Source organism: Strongyloides ratti (assembly GCF_001040885.1).
Source record: "Strongyloides ratti genome assembly S_ratti_ED321, chromosome : 2".
In the NCBI taxonomy this organism is placed as follows: domain Eukaryota; kingdom Metazoa; phylum Nematoda; class Chromadorea; order Rhabditida; family Strongyloididae; genus Strongyloides; species Strongyloides ratti.
In genome coordinates, this window is record NC_037308.1 from 8,295,374 (window position 1) to 8,320,661 (window position 25,288).

At 24.0% G+C, this 25,288-nt stretch overlaps 10 protein-coding genes across 10 annotated transcripts; 3 read left to right on the top strand and 7 right to left on the bottom strand.

Annotated features, from left to right (window-relative positions):
• Positions 1–5,396: 5,396 nt before the first annotated feature.
• Positions 5,397–6,786, bottom strand: SRAE_2000264700 (Protein C21orf2; the record flags this gene model as incomplete). Its single annotated transcript, XM_024653739.1, has 4 exons — positions 5,397–5,513; positions 5,565–5,754; positions 5,801–6,652; positions 6,710–6,786. The coding sequence occupies 4 exons, from the start codon at positions 6,784–6,786 to the stop codon at positions 5,397–5,399; spliced, it is 1,236 nt and encodes a 411-aa protein (XP_024507186.1).
• A 964-nt stretch (positions 6,787–7,750) lies between these two features.
• On the bottom strand, positions 7,751–10,492 carry SRAE_2000264800 (FI20159p1; the record flags this gene model as incomplete). The annotated part of the gene is made up of 2 exons (XM_024653741.1): positions 7,751–10,172; positions 10,224–10,492. 2 exons carry the CDS (start codon positions 10,490–10,492, stop codon positions 7,751–7,753), a joined length of 2,691 nt encoding a protein of 896 aa, XP_024507187.1.
• Positions 10,493–14,886: 4,394 nt separating this feature from the next.
• On the bottom strand, positions 14,887–15,642 carry SRAE_2000264900 (Hypothetical protein; the record flags this gene model as incomplete). The annotated part of the gene is made up of 2 exons (XM_024653742.1): positions 14,887–15,233; positions 15,279–15,642. The coding sequence occupies 2 exons, from the start codon at positions 15,640–15,642 to the stop codon at positions 14,887–14,889; spliced, it is 711 nt and encodes a 236-aa protein (XP_024507188.1).
• A 169-nt stretch (positions 15,643–15,811) lies between these two features.
• Positions 15,812–16,960, bottom strand: SRAE_2000265000 (28S ribosomal protein S31, mitochondrial; the record flags this gene model as incomplete). Its single annotated transcript, XM_024653743.1, has 1 exon — positions 15,812–16,960. One exon carries the CDS (start codon positions 16,958–16,960, stop codon positions 15,812–15,814), a length of 1,149 nt encoding a protein of 382 aa, XP_024507189.1.
• Positions 16,961–17,112: 152 nt separating this feature from the next.
• SRAE_2000265100 (Malate dehydrogenase, mitochondrial) lies at positions 17,113–18,129 on the bottom strand (the record flags this gene model as incomplete). Its single annotated transcript, XM_024653744.1, has 1 exon — positions 17,113–18,129. The coding sequence occupies one exon, from the start codon at positions 18,127–18,129 to the stop codon at positions 17,113–17,115; it is 1,017 nt and encodes a 338-aa protein (XP_024507190.1).
• Positions 18,130–18,576: 447 nt separating this feature from the next.
• On the top strand, positions 18,577–18,939 carry SRAE_2000265200 (Transcription elongation factor B polypeptide 2; the record flags this gene model as incomplete). Its single annotated transcript, XM_024653745.1, has 1 exon — positions 18,577–18,939. One exon carries the CDS (start codon positions 18,577–18,579, stop codon positions 18,937–18,939), a length of 363 nt encoding a protein of 120 aa, XP_024507191.1.
• Positions 18,940–19,136: 197 nt separating this feature from the next.
• On the top strand, positions 19,137–21,087 carry SRAE_2000265300 (Digestive organ expansion factor homolog; the record flags this gene model as incomplete). Its single annotated transcript, XM_024653746.1, has 2 exons — positions 19,137–20,794; positions 20,847–21,087. 2 exons carry the CDS (start codon positions 19,137–19,139, stop codon positions 21,085–21,087), a joined length of 1,899 nt encoding a protein of 632 aa, XP_024507192.1.
• Positions 21,088–21,150: 63 nt separating this feature from the next.
• SRAE_2000265400 (Heavy metal-associated domain, HMA-containing protein) lies at positions 21,151–21,404 on the bottom strand (the record flags this gene model as incomplete). Its single annotated transcript, XM_024653747.1, has 2 exons — positions 21,151–21,275; positions 21,320–21,404. 2 exons carry the CDS (start codon positions 21,402–21,404, stop codon positions 21,151–21,153), a joined length of 210 nt encoding a protein of 69 aa, XP_024507193.1.
• Positions 21,405–22,020: 616 nt separating this feature from the next.
• SRAE_2000265500 (Histone-lysine N-methyltransferase setd3) lies at positions 22,021–23,388 on the top strand (the record flags this gene model as incomplete). The annotated part of the gene is made up of 1 exon (XM_024653748.1): positions 22,021–23,388. One exon carries the CDS (start codon positions 22,021–22,023, stop codon positions 23,386–23,388), a length of 1,368 nt encoding a protein of 455 aa, XP_024507194.1.
• A 147-nt stretch (positions 23,389–23,535) lies between these two features.
• On the bottom strand, positions 23,536–24,888 carry SRAE_2000265600 (Trifunctional enzyme subunit beta, mitochondrial; the record flags this gene model as incomplete). The annotated part of the gene is made up of 1 exon (XM_024653749.1): positions 23,536–24,888. The coding sequence occupies one exon, from the start codon at positions 24,886–24,888 to the stop codon at positions 23,536–23,538; it is 1,353 nt and encodes a 450-aa protein (XP_024507195.1).
• Positions 24,889–25,288: the final 400 nt, after the last annotated feature.

A 25,288-nucleotide genomic window follows, 5' to 3' on the forward strand; every position in this document is an offset into this window, starting at 1 on the left:
GGTTTAAAAATTTATAACAGAGTCCCTTGGAACAAGTGGAACTGTTATATAAAAGTTATATTTTCCTTTAAACTATTTTTTTTTATATATATTATATATTATATTATATTACATAATATAGTAATATTAAGGTACATGCTAATAAATAAGTTATATGTATAATCAGAATAATTTAGTAAAAAGGTAAAAAAAAAAAAATTAATAAATGGATGCTCATAGAAAAGATGCTCTATACAAAATATTCTCTTTTCTTATCAATTATATTTGTACCTATTACATGATGGCTATGTAAAAATTTTTGTCAATTTTAGTAAAGAATAATGTTGGCGATAGGTAATCTTATGAAATTGGTACAAATATTAAGTGAAAAATGAGAATACAGGTAGTCCTTATCAAGAATTTATTATATAAAAAACTAGTTTAAAATAGGTATGGCTATCAATGAAAAGGTTTAAAAGATTCTGATAAAGATCAAGCGTGAAACGTTATTATATACAAATTCATTTATTTTATTAACCAATTTTTTGAACACATAACTTAAAATTTTTAACATCGCTGATATGAATAATAGTATAATGATCCATTAAAAATGTTTGTAGCCTTGTATATATATATATACATATATATTATTTTTAAATAGGCAATTACTAATTTAAAATTATACCAAAATAACCTTAAAATTATGAGTATTTTTAAAGAGGGTGGTAAAAATAATATGATGAGAGTAAAAAGAAGAGAAAGACCCGTTAAAGGAATTAAATGTTAAAACCTGGATACATAAAAAAAACTATTTGGTAGGTAAAGTTGGAAGGAAAGGAGGATAAATGAGCCGTCAAAGTAAAGGGTGTTCATGATATATATCAACTATTATTTAATAAAATGAACATAAATTTTCCAAAAAGTATGCATGTGAAAATATTTTAAGACTCTCCTTTTTATTCATGTTTTTTAAAAAAAAAAATAGAACATTGATGATAACAAAGCAGGTGATAATTAATCATCATTATCATTCAAAAGATGCCGACTATCGGCGATTTTTTTTATCTAAATCAAGGGCAATTATTATAAAAGTACATCCACCTATTTGTGATAAATTAACTCATTTTATAATTTTTATCTTAAAATACTACCTGTGAATTTTCTTTTTTTTTACAAACATATTTTAATCTACTTTTTGTGGGGTAAGAAATTTAATAGTCTTAAAAGTAAGATAAGAATAAAAAAAAGTACAATACATTTAAATTTAATTTTGTACCATAAAAAGAAAGCGACAATGATTACACGGTGATTGGAGAAGATTCAATCAGTAAAATTTTAAAGTAATATAATATATTAAAAAAAACTGGACATGAATATAAAAAACAAATCATTAAAATAAAATAATGAGGCAGGAAATATTTATTAGGACCACCGATATTGAAAGTAAGAAGTAAGAATAAAAATCTAGTCTAAAAAAGATATGATCAAAAAAAAAAAAAAGATTTGTCTTTAAAATATGGTGTCTGTATTGGTGAGAATATAATAAATTGATATTTTTGATAAATTTTATTTATATACATATAAAAAAAAAATCATTTTTCATATTATGCTAATAAGGAAGACAAATCTTGACAAATAAACAATTGATGATGATGGATCTTATTATGGATAATATAATATGTAAATAATATTTTATTATTTTTTTTATATTATAAAACAGAATATCTGTTTCAGATAACGATAAAAAGTAGAAGAACCATATCAATTGAAAAACAGAAGTAGAAAATAATAAATGTTATGATATTATTATTAAGAAATTCAATAAGATTTTGTATTAAATTACGTAACAGATATTTTATGTTTTATAAGGACATTTAAATTTGATACATTAATTAAACATTCATTTATAAATCATAATCACACCATATATACTTATCAGATAGGAAATATGTCAACTTTGGGATGATGAAATGAATGAAAAATAAAAAAAAAAATTTATGCAGATGACTGGCATAACAGGCGTCATACGGTGGAAAAGTCATGCAAGTTAGTAATATTAACTTTATTTTGGAGTACGGTGGCTCTTTTTTATTATTTACTTATATATAAAAATAATGTTAATCAGATTATTTATTTAAAATAATTTAATTAAATAAAATTAGAAAGAAGATTTTAAAAAATAAAATTAAAAAATTATGAAATTCACTAATAACTATATCTTAATATCATTTATAACAATAAAAATTAACATAAATAAATAAAGAAGATATACTTTTATATTAATGTATAAAGTATATCTAATATTAAAAATAAGTTTTAATGATAAAAATTATAGTTGCGTGTAAATCTTGAATTCATACAAAATTAATTACATATATATATATAAATATATACTTACTAAATATATAAATATTTTACTAAATAAATAAATTTATGACGTCAATTTTTAAACTTATAGATGACTATTAATAAACTAATATGATTATTAATATTTTCCAAATCTTCAAGAAAGAGCTCCTTCTTAACTCCCGCTGACACCCTGTCATATGTTGTCGTGGAATTTTTAGAAGGTAGTTGATGTTATTATACATACTATAATATCTATTCCAACAACTTTCTAAATAACATATATGAAAATTAAACTTCATTTAAAAGTTAGGAAATGGTGGAAACTATCAAAATTGATATCACAACGCCTAAATATAATATAACTAATAAATCTGGTAGAAATGTCACGCTTCACCTCGTGAGCTTTCTATCATCTGATAATATATTTGAAAAAGTTAAAAATTTTTACAATTGTTGAACTTTTGTCAAGGAATTAGAAGAATAAATCAGTGAAATAATAGTGTTAATTAGCTTAAATTGTAAGATTAATATCTATTGTAAATGTATCATTAATAGGACAGTTGTTTTGAGAATAGTAAATAATAGGAGGACGAGAGTGATTACATGTCTACTGATTTATTATATCACATCATCAATTGTCTATATTTACTTGACAGCTTCAAAATATATAAATAACATTATATATACTGTAAATTATTTTAAGAAAGTAGAAAAATATATATGTGAAAAAGGAGAGTGTAAGGATGATAATATAATATAAAAAAGAACATCCATAAACTAAATATATAAGTTACGTACATTGTATGTCAAACACTATTATATATTTATATATAATATATATATTCATTTCACTATCAATTTTAGGAATGATTTGTTGACGCCTTATAACTTAAAAGTTAGAAAATGTTAAATAGATAAGAAATAAAATAATATAATAATGGCAATAGATGTGTCATCTAAAATAATGAAGAAAAAAAAAAAGAAAGTAAAATGAATATATTGCTTTTTTTAATAATAATTTTTGTTAAAAAAAAAATATTATATTAAGTTAAAATTAGGTGCAAAAAAGAATGATAAATTTAAAATATCAAAAATTAATTTACAGTAAAAAAAATTATGAAATATTTATAATATATGTACTTTTTAAGGTAATGAAATAATTATAGATTTAATTAATAATATCAGGTGTAAGGTAAATTTTTGCAAATTAGTGTTAACAAATAAACAAAGAAAATCATTTCTTGTCAATCATAAACTAATAGATTCAATTTCAGGTGGGTGAAATGGAGGATAATTGAGGAGACACATGTCAAGATCTTCTGTAGATATAATCAAAATAATATCAAAACATTGTTATTACGCAAGGTCTTTTTACTCATAATATGTTATTTCTGGAAAAATAAATATATTAACATATAATTAGTAGTAGTTAATTGGTAAGTTAAGGATAAAAGGGTTAAAATGTCTATAGATGATATATGAAGTAGTTAAAATAATTGTAATATTCAAAGAGGGTAATAAATGTTAGTCATGTTTTGATAGCTAATTTATCAAAGATTGTATAAAAATAAAATTATCCTTTGTCTATTTGGTATATATTCATGATCCGACAAATAACATCCAGTTATGGATAGTAAATGAATAGCAATATCAGTTTATGTTGTGAGTAATGAGCACACGTGCTTTGTCGGAAAAATGGTCATGATAAAATGCCACTTAGTCAAAATAAAGAAACTAATAAAAATGAAATTATATCTGTTACCATTTAATGACTTCGGCAGTTGTTATATATACCTAATATTATACATATAAAAATATTACCTAAACTAGATAATAGTAATAAAAAGTTGAAGGTGATAAAAGCATATGGAGATAAAGACTGCTGACATATGGAATATAAAACAAAAATATTAATAAAAATAAATAAAATACAAAAAAAAAATAAATAAATATAATCATAGGTATTTTAAAGATACACCATAAAGAAAAAAAGAAAAGCTTAATAAAATATGGTATTAATTATATAAAATCATTTAAGAATAAGAAAAACTCCCGCCACTGCTATAATAGAAGAGTTAAATCATCATAAATAAAGTGAAGTATTTTTTGATCATGGTACAGAAATGACAATATATCACTAAATATATATAATTTACTTAAAAAAAAAAAGTGCAAAACATAACATATTTTATAACTTTTTAACAATAATTTAGTTTATATATATATTATCTTTAAGTATTTATATCATTAAGTAATATTATATAATTATATAAATTAATTATAAAATAATCATTATATATTTAATTGAATTGTTTATATTATTATTATATATATATACGGCAAAATATTATTTTACAAAGGAAATAGTGATAATATTTAAATAAATTAAAGAAAAGATTGTTTATAAGAAAGGGAGTAATAAAAAATAATTTGAGAGTTGTCATTAGAATGTTAGTGTCGCAACAATACAACTACTAAACTGTTAACACATAGGATATTCATTACATTACATTTTTATACGCGCATTTATTATGGTAAACCTTTTGATCAAAATATTATTGCTTGACACTTAACTCATTGTTAACATGTCTTTCCTCAAATTAAACAATACTTTTTTTTTTATTAGGGTAGTGATATAATTGATGAATTTAAAATAAATTTATTTCTTATTATATATATATATATAAGAAAATAAGAATATTTTCCTACAGAGGATGGACAAATTTAAATTCTATGTTTTCCTCCAATATTTTAGGTAAGTGATCAGTTAATGGGTTATAAAAGAGGTAAAGAAATGGTACTCTCTCTTTTTAATATATTATAATTAGAAACATTATTTTTAGTTGAAAAAAAAAAGAAATTATTTTTATAATATTGTTAATGTTAAGAAAAAAAAAAATTTATTTTTGTACATTTATAAAGCAATATATATTTATTTTGAAAAAAAAAAGAAAAAAATCTCTTTTTTTTATATTCTAAAATCAGAATGGTAAACTAATTATGTATAATGTAAAATACTTAAAAGGCAGCATTTTGGATGATTAAGATGGAGATTTTAATTTATAATTTTAACGCATTTTTTTAATTTTTTCTTCTGCTATTTCAATTATGTTTCTTAGACCTTCCATGTCAAGTTCTGTCATAAGACTACTAATAGCTGAAGTAATATTATCAATACGATTTTTCTAAAAAATAAAAATATATTAAATTAATATTAACATATGATAATTTCATACCCTTCCTGGACTCATGGAATAACTTCTTGAGTTAAGTTTTCTTTTACTTAAAGAAGAATATTGATGTGAATGATTAAAATTGTCATAGTTTCTACTTTGTCTTGCTGAAATGCCCCCACTTGTAAATGATTCAATACCTGAATTAGGTAATGGATTAACAATTGGATCAACAGGAGTTCCATTTTCTTGACTAAAAACAAATAATAATAATATAATAATAAAAATTCTATACTTACATTTGTTCAAATTGATCAAAAAATTGATAATTTCCATCTGTTGGTGTTAAATCATCCCCAACTTCATAAATTGTTTCATTGTCATCCAAAATACTGTGCATTGAATTAAAGTTACTTGAAAGTCTACTAGGAATCTCAATCATTGATTTTGACATCACATTCCCAATTCTACTATCATTATTTTTAGGATGTGTTGAGATGTAGGATGTTGTCATAGTATTTTGTGTTCTACAACCATTACTTGTACCAGTAATATTTTGTTGTTGACATTGATGTAACTGGTGATGATATGAATGATATTCAGAGGATGCTAAACTTCCTGAATGATGTTGAGAAATATTTTTTTGATAAGGATAAGAGGTGGTTGTTGAGTCTATTTTTGTTGAATTAATACCAGTCATATTTGAGGGTAAATACATACTTTGAGACATCACATCTACATTTGATGGAGACATACTTTGTCTTTGTCCAGATACACTTTGATAGGATGAAATAATATCAATTGATGGTGTATTGGTAATTTCATGAAGTAATCCTCTACCATGATCCTCCTCAGAAACACAACGATCATCTAATTTTGTTAATGTTGGTATTAATCTTACAATTGCCTTTCTATAGTCAAGATTTTTAGTACAAGGATTCTCATCAATCCATAAAACTTTTAATTTTTTTAAATCTTTTAACCAATCAAATTCATGAAAATCTTCTATCTCATTTCCTCTTAAATATAATTCCTCTAAATTTATACAATATTTTAATGGTTCACATGTTTTTATTTTATTCCTTGACAACGATAATACTTGTAAATTAACCATCTCTTTACATATAGAAATATCATCTATTTCACAACCCCTAAATATAAAGTTTTTAAATAGAAAAAAAAATAAATATTTTAAATAAAATATTTACCATAAATTAATTTTTTTTACCGTATCAGTACTGCATCTTGTTCTACTATAAATGATAGCACTAGTAAGTTTAACCATTCTTGAAAAAAAGTTTTTTTTATCTAAAACAATTAATAATTAAATTTTGAATAAGTTTAGTTTTTTTTTAACTAAAAATAATATTAATAATACTATAAATAAAATATAAAATTTATTCATAAAATTAGTTTTCTTTTTTATATTATAATAAAAATAAAAAAGAGCATTTGAAGAAGTTCTTGAATGAATAATCTTCTTATGAAAGAAAATATTTTCAAAAGAAGAGTAATATATTGGATAATACATATATATATATTTATATGGATATGAGTACTAGCAGTACATTTTAAATAGACATATATAATATACATTATATGTATTCAACAGTATCAGTTAAGTTAAAATGTAACTGAAGTTGTAGCTTACATATACATATGTATAGTTTTGATAACAATATTTTATATTCAATAGTAAAGAAAAAGATAGAATAAGATAAGGCGGAAAAGTAGAATAAAAATACAATTGTAAAAAAGAATAATATATATAAAGTTTAATTTTTTCATTCTTTTATATTAATACCGTTAGAAAAACATTATAATTGCAATAAATATATTTCAATGTATAAATTTAACAACTAATTTAAAGAAAAATGACAAAGTATTTGTATGAAAAAATAAATTTAAACTATTTTAAAATAAAAAAAAAGAAATATATTTAGAAAATATTTAATTTTTTAAATAAAAATTTATTAAATTGTTATATAGACAATAAATGGCATCTTGACAAAATATATATTTTTTAATTACCCGTTTTTTTTAAAAAAAAAAAGAAGAAGTTTTAAGACTAATGACAAGAAAAAATATATCATATGTAAATGGGAATTCCAAGTACATACTTGTGAATAGATAGACAAATGAATAGCAATGTTGTGGTGAGAGATATAAGTATAAAATTGAAACTAATTTAATGTTGGAATTTTTCTATCAATAAAAAGGCCATAGCCATCTGCATAAATACACATATTTTATGGTTTGCCAATTTCATCATTTATATATTCTGAAAGAGAATTAGGTTTACTCATGAAAGTTGTCTTAGTTGCTAAATAAATCAAAAGATTTGATGAATCACGCCTAAGTTGAGTTGAATCAAAATGCTCCATTAACCAATTTTTGAAATGTCCAACAGATTTTTCTTTGGATTGACAACCTTCCGATGGAAGAGATTGACCATAAGAAGTTACGGAGTTTCTCATTAATTTCCACATTAACCAAAAACGGTAATCTTTTCGTGTTTGTTCTTTGACATACCTATCAAAAAATCTTTCAAATTGATGAGCAATTGAGGTAGATGATGTTTTAAGTGCTAAATTTGATTTTCCTGAAGATGGCATATTTTCTTGAAAATTTTTAATTTTATCATTTAATTCTTCTATCTTTTTATTAAGATCATTAATTTCTTGTTCATTGTCAGTTGTTTTTTCAACTAAATTATTAATATGTTCAACAGATTTTGCCAAAACAACAGCATTTGTAGTTTTAAGACCATTATTAAGATTAGGAAGAATTTTTAAAAGTTGATCAAATCCATCTTTTAAAGCATTTCTCCTATTTTTTTCTGCATTTAAATGTAAAATTCTTTTTCTTGTTTCATGATTTGTAAATGTAGTATCACAAACAACAGAATTATTATTTTTGGGAGTTGAAGGAACTGAAGAAAAAGCATCATCAGAATCATAAATTTCAAACTTAACAGAACCCATTTTACATGATTTTTTAGATTTATTTTGTTGTTCAGTTCTAACATTAAATGATGTTTCTGTTAAACTACTTCGCCTTTTTCTACTTTCAGATGCTTGTGGTTTTAACCAAGTATTATCTTTTATATATTTATCATTAAGATTTGATGATGATCGAGATAAGGATGATTCTATTGGTGTATCATGCCATTGTTTAACATTACTATTTAATGGTGGTGAATCATTTGTACTAGGTTGAAACATTGGTGGATATGCTTTTAAGGCTCCTTTAGATGGTGTACCAGATCTTGATACCATTGATGGTCCTTCCATTTCACTACCAACTAATCTGGTAACACGTGTTTTATCATTATTTCTACAGGTAACATTTGACAAAATATTTTCAATTTTTGATGGTGGTTCAATAATATCAGAAATATTAAATGATGGTGATGGTGAGGTATTTTGAAGAATTGAAAATGAACTATTTTGGGGATTCATAATTTGTGAAATATCATTTATTCCTCTATTTCCATTATTACTCCACCATACTTCTGATTGAGGAATATTTTGTTGAATAGTTGATGGAGTAAAGTCAATATTTTTATTAAAATTAATATTATTAGAAAATCTATTATTTTGTAAATAATTTTGCCCACCACCATTATATAAATTATTATTATTATTATTATTTCTATTAAATCCCACCTGATTATTATGTATAAATGATTGTGGATAATCAAAATTAGAATTAGGAGGTAATGTATGAGGACTAGATGCTGCTGCAACACTAATAGTTGTTGATGTTAATGGTTCACCAAAAATACTATTACTTAGTGGCATAAAATCATGTTGTTGATTTTCCATACTTACTGATTGCATACCATAAACAGCTTGTGTATAATGTGGTTGTTGATGCATGTAAGATGATATATATTGTGTTGCAGGTGCATTTATTGAATGAGTTGTTTTTGAAGGTAATTCTCTATTATTATAACTAATTACTTCACCTTGATTACCATATATTGGAGTTTGTAATGATGATCCCATCTGATTACCTTCACTTGTTGGTGGACTATATGTAAAAGTATTATGAAGATCAAAAAATTCATGATCATTACTCATAAAATCTTGATATGATGGCATAATACCATATAAATTTGGTTGAATTAAATCAGAATTTGTACGCATTGTATTTCCACATTGATCTTCAAAATAATGACTATTTAATGTTTCATATATTTGATTAGATATATCATTTTCGAGATCATCATATCCATCATAATCAAAACCATTCATACTAGACATTGGTGTTAAACTTTTAGTTCTTATTGTTTGTGGTATTATTTTATAATCAATGCATCCACATGATTTTTTTTGTTTTCTCTTCTCACAACATCCAACATTTTTTTTTATTTCTAATTTTCTATCAGTTCTCCATCGTTTGTATTGAGCTCTAACAGCAGCAATTTTTCTTTTCCAATACATTCCCTCAACAATACTACCCTCAACTTTTGCATGAGTTGTATCATCATCTGGAACAGCAAAATGCCATATTGGAATTTTTTTCTTTGAATCAGCTTTTTTATTTTCAAATTGAGATTTTCTAAATTCATGATAACTCCTCCAAATTATATTATTAAGGCGTATTCGTTGTTTTGAATTAAGTTTCATACCATTAAAATTTTTCCATTTTGGTGTTGTCATTTTACTTAAAAAAAAAGTTTTTTTTTTTATTTATATTTATAAAAATAAAACTTACTCATATGCAGAGTTAAGACATTTTTTTAACTTATTTAATGTTATATCTATATCAATTGATTTTGAGTTATTTGGACCAAATTTATAATATGTTACACTTTTTTGTCCACCATCTTCAGAATTATAACTTGTAGAAATAACATCATTCTCTGTTTGATCTAATTCATTATCAATCTCAACTGATGGACCACAAGATTTATCAGAAAATAAATTGTCAGAATGAACATAAGATGTCATAAAATGACCCGAATGTATTGTTTCTTTAGACATATTTAATAAATAAGTTTCACATTAATGCTTAAACTGTATATATTAGTAAAAAATTAAAGATAGTATTATATAGAAATAATATTAAAATTAATCGATAATATTAACATGAGTGATAAGAATAGTAATAATCTTTACTGTTTTATAACAATAAAAATATTATTTAATTGTTTGATAAATTAATAATTTTTTAAGATAAACATTAATTAGTAGTGTATATTTAATGTATGATATCTTATTTAATATATTTTTTACTAAAATATTAATTAAATAAAAAATTTTAGAAAACAATTAATATCAATTTAATGCACACGTGTGTGTACTTTCTTGAAAGACACACAATCTCGGCCACGACACTAATAATTTATGTTAAGTTTGATAGTAATAATTCAAAGGGTTATCTATCCTTTCTACAACGGCTCCTGAATAGAACGTTTTTGTGTAAAGTCTCAGTATTTATAAAAATATGAAGCTAATAAAATATTATAGGTATGAACATCTATTTAGTTAATAATAATATGTATGAAAAATAGTTTTTAATTAGACATTTTTTTATATAATAATAGTAATTTATCACTGGGGTTGTTAAAATTCATCCCAAAACAAGAAATATACGTGACATGTATAAGAAATATTGAAAAACTACTTTTAATAATTATTAAAAAAAAATAAAAGAAAATATTGCAAATACAAGAAAATTAATTTAATATAAATTAAATATTAACTCAATATTAATTCATTTTTAAAATAAATTATCATGTTAATTATTTAAAAAAAAAAATACATAATATAATATATAATATGATGTAATTTAATTAGAGAATATTTACTAAAAATAAATAAAAATGTTTTAACTAATATTTAATCATATGGTAAATGTTAATTTTCTAACATATTATCATAGTTTACATTGATATATATCATGATTTCACTACTATTAATAGTTGATTTAAACTATGAAAATTCATATATTATATAAAACAATTGTAGTAAAAAAAAATTTTTTACATTAATCTTAAATTTTAAAAGTTAATAAAATAAAATAAAATAAAAAAGTCAAATGAAATAGTACTTTTTTAATTAGGTATATAATAGTGGTAAAATAATTTTTTTTATCAATTTAAAGAAAAAAAACATTAAAAAATTTCAAGAGATTATTTGATTTTGATATGCTATCTGAATTTACTAAATTTTATTTTATATATACATATTATAAAATGTTTTAAAATAATTTTACTTATACATAAAGTATTAAATATTTAGTTTATAATTTAAAAATACTTCTGGTATAGTAAAATAGTATAAATATAATTATATTTAATCAAAAATAATACTTTTTGTGATTTACTATAATAAAAGTATAACTTTAAAAAAGAACATTATTATGTTATATACTAATTGAAAATAACAAAAGAAAAAAAAATACATATAAAGAAATTATTATTAAATCTATATTTATGTAAAATTTTATTATTTTCAAAAAAAAAAAAATGTTTTTAGTAAATAATAAATTTGATTATAAATATCACTAATATTATTATTCAACTTTTTATCAGCTATTTTAAATCAATTGAAATAATTTTAACTTTTTTACATAATTCTTCTTATCAAGTATAGAGAGTATATATATATATATATGTATATATTTAACAAAAACTAAGGTACTAATACTATGTTAAAAATATAGTATATTTTTGAATTAAATATCAATGGTAGTAAATGATTAAGTGAAATAAAAATTTTTCAAAAATATGATTAAAATTATAAAAATGAATTATAGTAAAGTATATATATGTTAATAAATTTTATTAGTATTTTATAATGGTAAAAAAAAAAATCATCAATTATAAATTATATTTTATGTTGTTACAATAAAAGTTATGTGATATTTTTTATTAATAAATAAATCTTTCTTTTTTTTTTAATTTTAAATATAATTTCTAATTAAATAATGTACTGGGTAATAGTTATAAATAGATTATATGTTGCTTCTTTATAACTTAATTTAATACTTCTTCAAATAAATTAAATATATAAATAGAATAATTTTAAATTATTTAATAATCTGCTTTGATTATATTGTATCTGGTCATTTTAAAATTGACAAAGTAGTTATATATCATATATAATATTTAAAATTATTTAAGGACACCAGAAATGTCATAATTAATAAAATTAATTATATTTTTTAATATTTTAAAATAAAGTTAAAATCATAATTAATTTGATTTCTTACTAATTATATTTTAAATTATACCAAATCTAGAAATATTTTTTAATGTAAATTTTTTATTTAAAAATTGTAAATTATAAAGTTATAAAAGAGTAACTTTAATTTGATATAAGAATAATTTTTAAAACATTTTAATAAAAAATATACAATTAAATAATATATTTGATTATTAATATTTTATTTTTAAACTTAAAACATTATAATTGTAAAAAAGTGTAAAAAATAAATGGCTTTTTTTTTAAAAATATTTTTTAAAATCACTACAATATTCACAATATAATTTCATAATAAAATTTTATTGAACACAAAACTTATTAATTGAAAGGTAATCTCTAAATAATTAACCTTAAAAATAAAATTATATAATTTAAGGTAACCTTTGATTATCTTTTATTAAATGATTTATTTTCATTAAAAAGCAATTATATATGAAAAAGATTTTTTTAAAAGATAAGTGACAAAATTTGATACAATATTGTGCATTCCAATAATTTTATAAATAGTTTATCAATATCAACTGTAATATTACATTGAAAACATAAGTATTTATATATGAAAAAGTAATCATATTTTTAAAAAAGAAATTATTTTTTAAAATATTTTTTATTCTAATATTATTTTCTTATGTAATACACAAATTATCAGGATGTTATTCACATTTGACATTAAGTTAAATAGATAAAATAAATTTAATTTATATTATTCACTATTAAAGTACATGTTTTTTTACACTTTTAAGAAAATAATATATTTGTTTTGAATACTTTTATATTTTTTAACCTAAAATAGAGATATATTTATAGTATTAATAACAATAATTTTAAGATGCAACTCTTATCATTATTTTCTATATAATCACATTATCTATTTCTAAGAGTATAAGATTAAATTTTATCATTTTTTTTAAAAACAATTTAAATTGCAAGAAAAATAAACATTATTTAAATATAATTTTATATTTATATGATACATCAAATTTTTGAACATTTTAAAAATGTAATTAAATAAAAAGTTTAAGTAATTATTATAGAAACTTTTTAAAATGCTATTAATTTATTGGTTGGAGAAAAAGTTTTACAAATAAATTTTACAAAAATTACACCCAATTAGTATCACAACTCAAGTACATTTTTTTTAGTATTTTTCTGTTTTGTTAAAACCATTTTTTCATTGGTGTTTTGTCATTCTTGAACCAAGATTTTAGCTAAAGTTTTACTTCAAATGAATTTACCAAAGTAACTGTTATCTTGTTGTTTCTTATTTCTTTATTAAAAATCTTCTGTATCCTCTTATTTGAAAAAAAAGTGATATGATCAAACATATTCTTATAAGCTTCTATTTAATGTAACATGATTTTGCCAAATAAATTAAATAATTAGTTGATTAAATATATCTTTTAAACATACATTTTTTGATACTTTAAAAAAATTAAATATTAAAAAATCACGTAATTTTCAAAACTTGTATAATAAAATTTGTTTTGTATTCAGAATCTAAAGTTATAACTTTGTTAAATAAATATAATATACTTTAATGTATTTTTTAAATCATTCCATTTTGTCTAACAATGACTAATAAGAAAAATAAAATAAATTTTTAATAAATTATTAGCTTACAATTTAAGATGAATCATTTTTATATTATAAAAATAAACTCATTTTTTTATATCTATTTTTAGAAATAGAAACATTAAAGTTTATATTTTTGGAGAATCATTTTGAAATGAAGTCATAGATAATATTTCAAAGTAAATTTTAAGTCAGAATCTTAATGATGCTATTTTCAAAAAAATTGTTAAGATACCTTTTATGTGAAATTAAACTTTTTATTATTAAAGTATGAATAATTTTCCAAATTTCTTTTTTCTATTATTATGTCTTCTAAATTTTATTCCAAGACTATTGGTTTTATTTTTTTGTGAAATTTCAACACACTGTTATGAAAAGTCTTTATAAAATTTTACGGTATTTTATTCTAATAGATTTTTTTCCCAATTATTTCGATCTTTTCTTGTTTTGATGGAATTGCTCAAAAATTATTTTATATTTCTTATCATTCTATTAATTAGTTTAGCGCCTAAAAGTACTGGTTAAAAAATTTCATTTCTGTTAGAAAAAAACACAAAAGTTTTATAAAATAAACTTTATTTCTACAATATTATAAATTAATAAGTAGTATAATAATCAAGAACAACTTTGTTAAAAAGAAAATGACATGTTTTTGGTACCCTCTTTTCGAGCATAGGTTTCATTGCCGGTTTCTTCTTCATTTCTCTTACCAGACTGTAAAATGGTTTGACTGCATGAACCAAAAAATGATGTCCATCTTTTCCGCATCCACGTTCCAAATTTCTCTTAAAGCATGGAATAAAACAAGAAAGTGATTGACAAAATTCAGTAAGATTTTCAATAAATATTTGTGGATTACCAGAATGCTTTGCCATTATTTTCATAGTACGCCTTTGAAACATGTCATCAATTTGATCTAAAACATGACATCTGCCATCACAAGCTAAAAAAAAATAATTACTTTAGTCAAAAAATTATTTAAAATTACTTTTAGCAACAACACTGAGCTTTTCATCAAGGCAAGCTGAGTTTGGTGTTTCCTTTTCAGAACAGAATGAACTTATTCCTTCAAATGCAAAGTTATACACCACTTCATACGGACAAACATAGCGATCTTTTGTTGTGCATTCCACAAATTTATCATACTCCTTGCACATAACTTTTGTTGCATGGTTAATAGAAGAGTTTGTTAAAGCATCATACAAATTCACAATAAATGAATTCATACATTTTTGCATACATTTTGGAGCACCAATTGCATTGGTCAACTCTTCAACAGTAACACTAGTTGAAGCGAGGGATGTTACTGTTAACAATCCAAGGAGAAAAATGGCAGAATAGCGAAAAATCATTAGGAATGTGAAGATACATTATTTTCAAACGCTTTTATATTGTACAAAAATTGACCTAGTTTTTAATGAATACTAAAGTTTGATTATTATTTGACGTAAATCAATCTAAAAGTTTATTATAAATGTCAGTAACAACATAAAAAAATAGCCTAAAACAATAACAATAAATTTATATAGAATCGGTAGCTGCAAGTCGTTCTTTTTCATGCATATTTTCAATAGTTTTTTGCCTCTTAGAATCAAAGAATTTTCCAAACCAATCAAGATGTTCTCTCTTCTTTGCCGCCGTCATATAAGGATTCTTAGATAATCCGACACACACTAATTCCATAAAATGTGCAATTGATCCAGTTTTAGGGAGATTGTATTTTGAGAGATACTTTTGTAAAAAGATATGTTCATGGAAGCCAACTTCTAATTCTTCCCCTAGTTCATATTCGTTATTAATTGGATATGGCCATAATTTTCCTTGCTTTGTCCATTCGATATGTTTTTCAAAAATATTTCTTGGTCCTACACCTTTACAAACCAAATTGGCTTCTTTTAAATTCCATTCACGCCAAAAATTGAGACTTCGTTCTTCAAAAGACTTAGTGTCCTTAAAAATATCTAATTTTAACGAAGTTTGTTCAAAAATATTAGGAACAGAAGGGTTTACATCAACCTTAGGAGGTAGAGATTCAGAGAGATCTCCTAGATTTTGTTCGGAATAAAGGTTTTTTTCCATCCATTCAAAAGCCATTTTGAAAAACTTCCCTTCCTTCGCGTTGGTTTCCTTTTGAATTTGTTCAAGAACTGCCTTCTCTTCTTCACCTCCTTTTAATTTTGCTTCTCTACGTTCTCTCAATTTTTCTTCCGCTTTAGCTACACTATTTTCTGCTAATAACCTCGCTTCCTCATGAGATTTTCCAGATTGGTGAGCTAAATAAAAAATTTCTTTCCTTAAAGCGACAATTGCTCTTGTATCCTTTCTAACCTCAGCAAATTTATTTAACGGCTTCAACTCAGGCTTTACATCTAAACTCCCTAACAAACCCGCAATTTCTTTATCATAAAGAATCTCTACAGTTTCATGACCAACAGCTGTATTAAAAGTTTCTTTTGCTGATTCTGTAAGCCTACTCAATATAGATAATCTCGTTTTTTTTTTCTCTACAGGATCATTTTTACAAATATCATTTGTCACATTATCTAGTGCTTCAGCTAATTCTTCTCCTATTATATCTTTATCTTTTAAATTTGATCCATCTTGCGAACACAAAGCACGATACTGTGTTCTTGTTACCCCAAAGACATTTCTAAATACTTTTTTAAGCATTTTTTTTTGCTATAATAAAACAATTAAAAAAGAAAATTTAAACATAATATATATTCAAGGTAATAAACCAAATCATTTAAAAAAAAATATTAAAAAAATTAAACTCTATTATATCGTAAAAAATATCTTCCTAATAGGATACATCGTCCTCTTTATCCTTTAACAAATTTAACTCCTTTACTAATATTCTTTTGAAGTTCTGGTACAGCTTTTGTTACAAGTTCTTGCTCATAAGATGAGATCTTTCCATATCCTAATATTTTTTCAGCTCCATTTGGTCCAAGTTCAACTGGTGTAGAAAAGTATTCAACACCCTGAACAGCGTTTGAAGCTACGTAGGTGCATTGAGTATTTTTTTTTCCTTGAAGACCATCAATAAGTGATTGTGTAAAGCGGGCTCCAGCAAGTGCCATAGAAAGTGTAGCTGATCCTGCTCCAGCTTTAGCTTTGACAACTTCAGTTCCAGCATCTTGAATACGTTCAGTTAAAGCTTTAATTTCACTGTCAGAAAAGGTAGCTCCTTTGACTTGGGAAAGTAAAGGTATAATGGTTACTCCAGAATGTCCTCCAATAACAGGGACAACAGTTTTTGTTACATCAAGTCCTTTAAGTTCAGCGACAAAGGCTTGAGCTCTTACAACATCAAGTGTACAGACTCCAAAAATTCTCTTGGGATCATAAACTCCATTGTTCTTCATAACTTCAGAAGCAATTGGAACAGTTGAATTAACAGGATTTGTAATTATAGCGATAAAAGCTTTTGGGCATGTTTTGGCAACAGCCTCAACTAAATCACGAACAATTCCTGCATTGACATTGAAAAGATCATCACGGGTCATTCCTGGTTTACGTGGTACACCAGCTGGGATAACAACAACATCAGCACCCTCGAGACATGAAACTAGTTCACTTGGTCCAGTATGAGCAGTAACTTGAGCTTTTGAATCAATATGAGAAAGATCAGCAGCAACTCCAGTGGTTCCTTGAATGTCATAGAGTGCCAATTTTGCAATAGCTGGATTATTTTTAAGTAATAAACCCATTGGTTGACCAATACCACCGGAAGCTCCTAGTAAAGCTACTTTTGGAGCTGAAGCAGTATTGCGAGTAGCTGCAATTTTTAATCCATTAATAGCAGTATTTAGTAAAATGTTTGACTTAAAAGACATGATAATCCTAAAAAAAAATATTTAAAATATATGAAGAATTAAAAAAAAAAAAGAAAAAATGATAATAAAAAAAATACAATTTTGTAAGAAAATATGAATTTATGACAATCGATATACGTGCATATTTGCCATCTAAAAAATTGTAGTGAATTCATCTACATTCACAATAAAAGCAATTTTTTTCGTCTTAGGATTAATTTTAAAAAAGTTTGGTACAATGATCACTAACTTTTTTTCAAATTCACTCTTCTTCCTTATCAATATTCTTAGTATGTACTTCATTTCTTTGAGTCTCGTTTATTGTTAAATCGAATTTTGTTATAATTGAATAAATCCTCGTACCATAAATATTTATTATTAATTATATTTTTTTTTAAAACTATTTAAAAATTTTTATAGGAGGTCCACTTAAGGTGTATATATTACCAAGTTTTTATTTTTATAAGGATGTCAGCTAATAATGATCTTTATTTTGAAGTTTTATATTCAAATTCCCATTTTCTTATAATTCTCAAAGAATCACAAACAATTCGTGACATGAAGGAATTGCTTGAACCTTTGTCAGAATTTTCAAAAGATGAAATGAGCTTATATAAAAAATCACAAAATGAAGATAAAGATTGGATAAAATTAAATGAAAATGTTTCCTTGTCAGATAATGGTTTTGATACTTCAAGAGCCTCACCACAATCTCCTGCTCAAATATTGATAAAATTGAAAAGCGAAGGAGATATTGTAAATGTTGAGTCAGTATCGTTGCCTCCACCTTTACCTGAAGCTATGCAAACTCCACGTGAAGAAGAGTCATAACATTTTTTTAACAATCTTCTTGTACTACTACTAATTATTTAATCATAAATTTGTGTAAAATTGTAGGAATTCTATTTATTATTTCTTATTATCTATTAAAATTTTTATCATTTTTTTTTCTTTTCTGAATACTTTGTTTAATCAAGGTTATATTTTATTTAACCTTTTTTTCTTTCTACTTTTTTTTTAGAATTTAAATGGATAAAAAGAACAAATCTGGAAATTTAAGAACTAAAAACATAAAAAGAAAAAGTAATAATAACGGTCATAATTCCGTAGGTGGAAAACAATTAAAAATCCAAGACAGTGACGTTAGTCTTCATAAAAAATTAGCTGAAAGTGATAGTGAAGCGGAGGAAGAAAAGGAAGAAGAATTGGCTATAGAAGAAAGCGATGATGAAGTAGACTTAGTTATTAAAGATGATACAGAATATTTTTCTAAGCATTTTTATAAATTACCTAGCATAGAAGTACTTACAAAAATTTTAGAAAATCCTGAAGAAACAATAAAAATTCCTCAAAAATTGCCAGGTTTTCAAAAAACAAGAGTGGTTCAACACATTCGATATAAGGAGGACAATTTTTTAGATATTTCAAAACCAATAAAATTAGATGATTTTGGATACTTTCCTACTATTATGGAAAATTTCAAGTTTGCAACTAAAAGTCAGGGTTTAAGTGAGGTAGAATCTTCATTATTACAAGTGATGGGACGTTATTGTGATCTTTACTATACATCATTAGCAAATGACTATCAAAATGTTTATCTTCTTCATATTATAAATCACATTCAAAGAAATAGATTTTTAATCATAAAAAATATTGAGAAATTAAAAAATGCAAAGGAGAAGGGTCTTCAAATAACTGATGAGATGATTGATGAATGTAGAGATCAAGGATTTACAAGACCAAGAATATTGATAGTTGTTCCATATAAAAAATGTGTTTTTGAGATTGTTGAAAAATTAAAAAATCTTATGTTTGGTGAGAGAAAATCACAATTTTTAAAAGCTAAAAGATTTGAAAGTTTTTATGGAAGTCAAGATTGTTCTTACACACCTAATCCTAAAAATCCAAATAATGTAATACGTACAGAAGACTATATTTATAATATGGATGGTAATATAGATGATGACTTTAAAATTGGTATTACATTTTCAAAAAAAGCAATAAAACTATTTACTAAGTTTGATGAATCTGATATGATTATTGCTTCTCCTCTTGGACTTACACAAGCATTGATAAACGCTAAAGAAGCCGGCCACTATTCATTTTTATCATCAATTGAAATAGCTGTTTTTGATAAAATGGATATTATTCAAATGCAGAATTGGGAGAATGTTGTAACTATTCTAAATAATTTAAATACACAACCAGATGATATTAGTTATGTAGATATTACAAGAATTAGAAATGTATTTTTAAATAATCAAGCAAAAGCTATAAGGCAGACTTTAATGTTCTCAAGGTATGATTCTGCTGAAATGAAATCTGCTTTTATTAAATCAAGTTATAACTATTCAGGATATATCACTATTACAGAGAAATCTAATGGAATTTTAAATGATATAGAAGTTCCTGTTTCTCAACAAATTAATCGCATAAAAATAACTAATCCATGTGAAGATCAATCTGTTAGATTTAAATTTTTTGTTGAAAATATTTATCCAAAGTTAGAAAAAGGAACATTAATATTTATTCCAAGTTATTATGATTTTGTTCAAGTAAAGGCACACTTTGTGGCAAATAACAAAAGATTTGCTGAGTTAAATGAATACTCTCCAGAAAATAAAATTAATAGTTCTAAGATACAATTTAGTCATGGTTTAAAATCTGTTTGTTTGATGACAGAAAGGTAATATAAACATATTTATTAAAAAAAAAATTAATCATATAATATATTTTAGATTTCATTATTATAATCGCTATCTTATCAAAGGAATAAAATGTCTTATATTTTACCAATTACCACTCAATCCACATTTTTTTACACAAATGATAAATATGTCAGAATTGGAAACCCCTTTAACAACTAAGATAGTATTTTCTGATGTGGATTCTATACGTTTATGTAATATTTATGGAAATAATATGACAAAACAATTAATAAAATCAGAGAAAAATTATCATGCTATGTTAAGCCAATAGTTATAAAAAAATACTTAAAATTTTGTTGTTATATTTTTTTGTTGAATTTCTTTTTTAATAAAATTACTGTTTTAATTTTATAGTTTTTCCAGTTTTTTCTAATTGTTCTTGTATTACTGATGAATCTAATGTTGTGGTAACTTTTACAGTTCTTGAAGCTACATCTGTTTCAACAGAAGAAACTTTATCTAGAATTTTTTTAATTATGTAAATATTTTTAATCTTGACAAACCTCCTAATTTTGATAATACTTTTTTTGCTGCATTTGCACAGCCTTCACATGTCATATTCATTTCAAATACAAAATTATTAGACATTATAATTGTAAATCTAAAATTATAGTACAAAAAATATTAGTTGTTAAACAAGGAAATTTATTATTGATATAATATTGTAAAACAATAAATTTTATTTAAATATGTTTAGCACATTGTATAATACATATTTTAATATTTCATTGAATAATGATAAGAAATTTAGTTATGTTTGATGTGTTTATCATAAGAAAAAAAAATTGCAAGCTATACATTTATCAAACACATTATTTATTTCATCTTTGGATATGCTAAAAATAACAAGGAGATATATAAATAATATCTTGGAACGAATGATTGAGTATGTGGAAATTAGAGTCTAATTAGCAGAATTATTTGAAGCAGTTTTTGTTTTTTAGAAAAATAATATTTTATATAGGCAAGTTTTTGGTATTAAACTTTATAAAGTATAATGATGTACATAGTAACATTATAATAGTTAATTAATTTTTATTTTATTAAATAATTACTTTAAAATTTATTATGAAAAAGCATAAATATATTTATTTATTATAAACTTTATATTAATCTAAATTAATAAATAATCAATATAAATCGTTACAACTAACTATAAAATAACATTAAAACTAGTATTATATGATTTTCCTTTTAGATAAACATGTTACCAGATCAGGAAAAATTAAATAAAATTGCATCACACTGTTATAAATTTTGGGCTGAAATATTAATTCAAGAACCTCCATCAAGACCTAATAGTTTAATGAATGATCATAAAATTATTGTTGAGAAGTTAAATGAACTAAAAAATATACTTTCTTCTAATAGAGAAAAAGACAATTTGGAAATAATTAATCGTGAAGATAATTTAACAACTTTTAAAAAATGGTGTAAAGATGAACAGATATTTTTTGATAAAGTTGATATTATTAAAATCGATGATAATAACTATGGTCTCGTTTCAACAGAAGATGTTATGGATAAACAAGTTTTAATCAAAGTTCCTCGTAAGGCAATTTTTTCAATTGATACAATTCATGAAAATCCAATTTATAAGAAAATTATTGTTAATGATATATTATTAAGTAACATGAATAATGTAGCTCTTGTATTTTTCATGTGTATTGAAAGATTAAATAAAGATTCGAAATGGCAGGATTATTTTAATATTCTTCCAACTAAATTTACTACACCAGTAAATTATACAATTGAAGAACTTGAGTTACTCAAAAATACAGTAATTTATGAAGAATCTTTAAAAACATTTCGTCATTTTGCTCGTCAATATATTTATTTCCTTCAAAAACTTTATGATGAATCATCAAAAGATTATTCAAAATTAAGTATTAGATTGGAAGACTTTACATTTGATTTATTTTTATGGGCTGCTAATAATGTAACAACTAGAATTAATCATATTCCATCAGAAAATGATCAAAAAAGTATACCTTGCCTTATTCCACTTTTAGATTTTTCTAACCATTCTGATGATTCAAAAAATATAGTTGATTTTTCTATTGAGGATAACTGCGCTGAAACAATTGCTGGTAACGCTTTAAAAAAAGGAAATAATATAACAATTGTATATGGTAATAGAAACAACTACAGTTTATTTTTGGCTAATGGATTTTGTCTTCAAATACCTGGTATTAACGATGTGTTCAAACTTAAATTATCTTTTCCATCAACTTTTATTGAAAGTGATTTTAGAGTAAGAATCTATCGAAAAACAACAGACATTTTTACATGTACTCATGATGATTTAATTCCTGAAAATTTGCCATTATTTTTAAAACTTCTTGTATCAGGATTGCCACAAGATATAAATTCTGAGGATACAGGAAAAAAGGCAAAAAAATATCTATTTGATAGATTGAACCTTTTAATGAAGGCTACTTATTCAAAAGTTGGCGATGATTTACCAAAAGATATGCCTTTTACTTTAAAACAGATTCATCTTTATCTTGCATCTGAAAAGAGAATAGTTTCAAAGATGCTTGAAAAGCTTAGAAATATGGAAACTTTGTAGTAACTCATTGCTAATTTTTATCTAATAAACATTATATTTAGATTTATAAATTTTTATTCATAATTATAAATACACGATAATACGATGAAATAAAAAAAAAATTTTAAATTATTTACTTAGTTCTACAATTACTTTGATATAAATCACCTAAGGATAAGTTTCAACAAGCATGCCTACACCATGGCCTCCGGCGGCACAAGCTGCAATGACAGCAAATTGACCTCCTTCTGCCTTAAGACGACCTGCAGCGTGGGACATAAGTCTTACACCTGTAGCTCCAAATGGATGGCCTAATGATAATGATCCTCCCCATAGATTTATTTTTTCCATTGGAAGACGACCAAATTTGCCATTTCTTTTCATTTCTGTTTTACAGAAAAATTCACAATCCATAGCATTTAAGTTAGCAAGAACTTGTCCAGCAAAAGCCTCATGAATTTCCCAAACATCTATATCATTTATGGAAAGACCATTTTTATCTAAAAGTTTAGGAATAACGTATGCAGGAGAAAGAAGAAGTTGATCTTTTGGATCCTGAGCGACATAAAGATAATCCCTAATGTAAGCTTTTGGTTTGAATCCTTTTTTTAAGGCAAACTCTTCGGAAGTGAGAAGAGCAGCAGAAGCGCCATCAGTCAAGAATGATGCATTACCAGCAGTAATAGTTCCATGTGGTTTAATAAATGCAGGCTTCAATTTAGATAATTTCTCCATTGGAGTTATTCTAATTCCATTGTCAAAATCTATTGTTTCAGATTTTTTTCCACCAACAAACATTGGAGCAATATCAGTTAATTTACCCTCTTTAAAAGCTTTATCTGCTAATGTGTGGGATCTAAGAGCAAAATCATCTTGTTCTTGTCTAGATACATTGAAAGCTGTTGCAAGACGATCACCACTTGTTCCCATAACTTCTCCTGTTGTATATTCAGCAACAGCTGGTAATTCAGGGCTAAGAAGATTTGAAAGAATAGTTTTTCCTAATTTCAATTTTTCTGGCAAACTTTTGGCTTTTCCTATGGATAACATTGCAGCTCTTGCTTTTCTGTTATACCTAATTGGCACATCAGACAATACTTCGACACCTCCGGCCAATCCAGCTTCACAATACCCAGTTTGAATTTTTGTTGCAATATCGGTCATTGCTACATTAGATGAAATACATGCCAATGTTACTGTATGACAAGGAATTTTGGATGGAAAACCTGCAGTTAAAGCAGCTTCTCTCGCTACATTTGAGGTTTTTGGTTCTTGAATAACAGTACCACAAGTAATATGTCCAATGTCAGAAAAATCAATTTTTGTTCTACTAACAATTGATTTAAGAGCATGTCTTTGTAAATCAACCGCCATCATGTCTTTAAAAACTGTCCCTGAAACAGCAAAAGGCGTCCGGACACCATCAACAAAAACAACATTTGGAAGACCTTTCTTTGGAAGTTCTTTTTTTGAGGCAAAATTTCTTACAATTGTGGGTACTACAGAACGAGATCTAAGCATGATAAATTTTTAAATCTATAAATAACCTTTAAAATAATACAATCAAAAAATTTTTAAAAAGAAATAGTATTAAAAATTTGAATATCACAATCTTAATTACAAATGTCATCATTATTTTGATATTGTTAATAGTCATGGGTTAATACTGACCTTTGAAACAAGATGATAGACATGTTAAATTAACAATTAAATGCTGTTAAAATATTGTAGTTTGTAGTAAATAAATATTACTATTTACTTCATAAATGATATAAATTTATTTGTGACACAAATTGTCTACGTAAAAATATTTCAGAAAAAGTAGGTAGACCTGATAACAATTCATTTTCACTAATCAAATAGCTGTAAAGATATGCATTATGCGTTAAGGTAGATTAAAAAAAACTACATTTTATAGTTT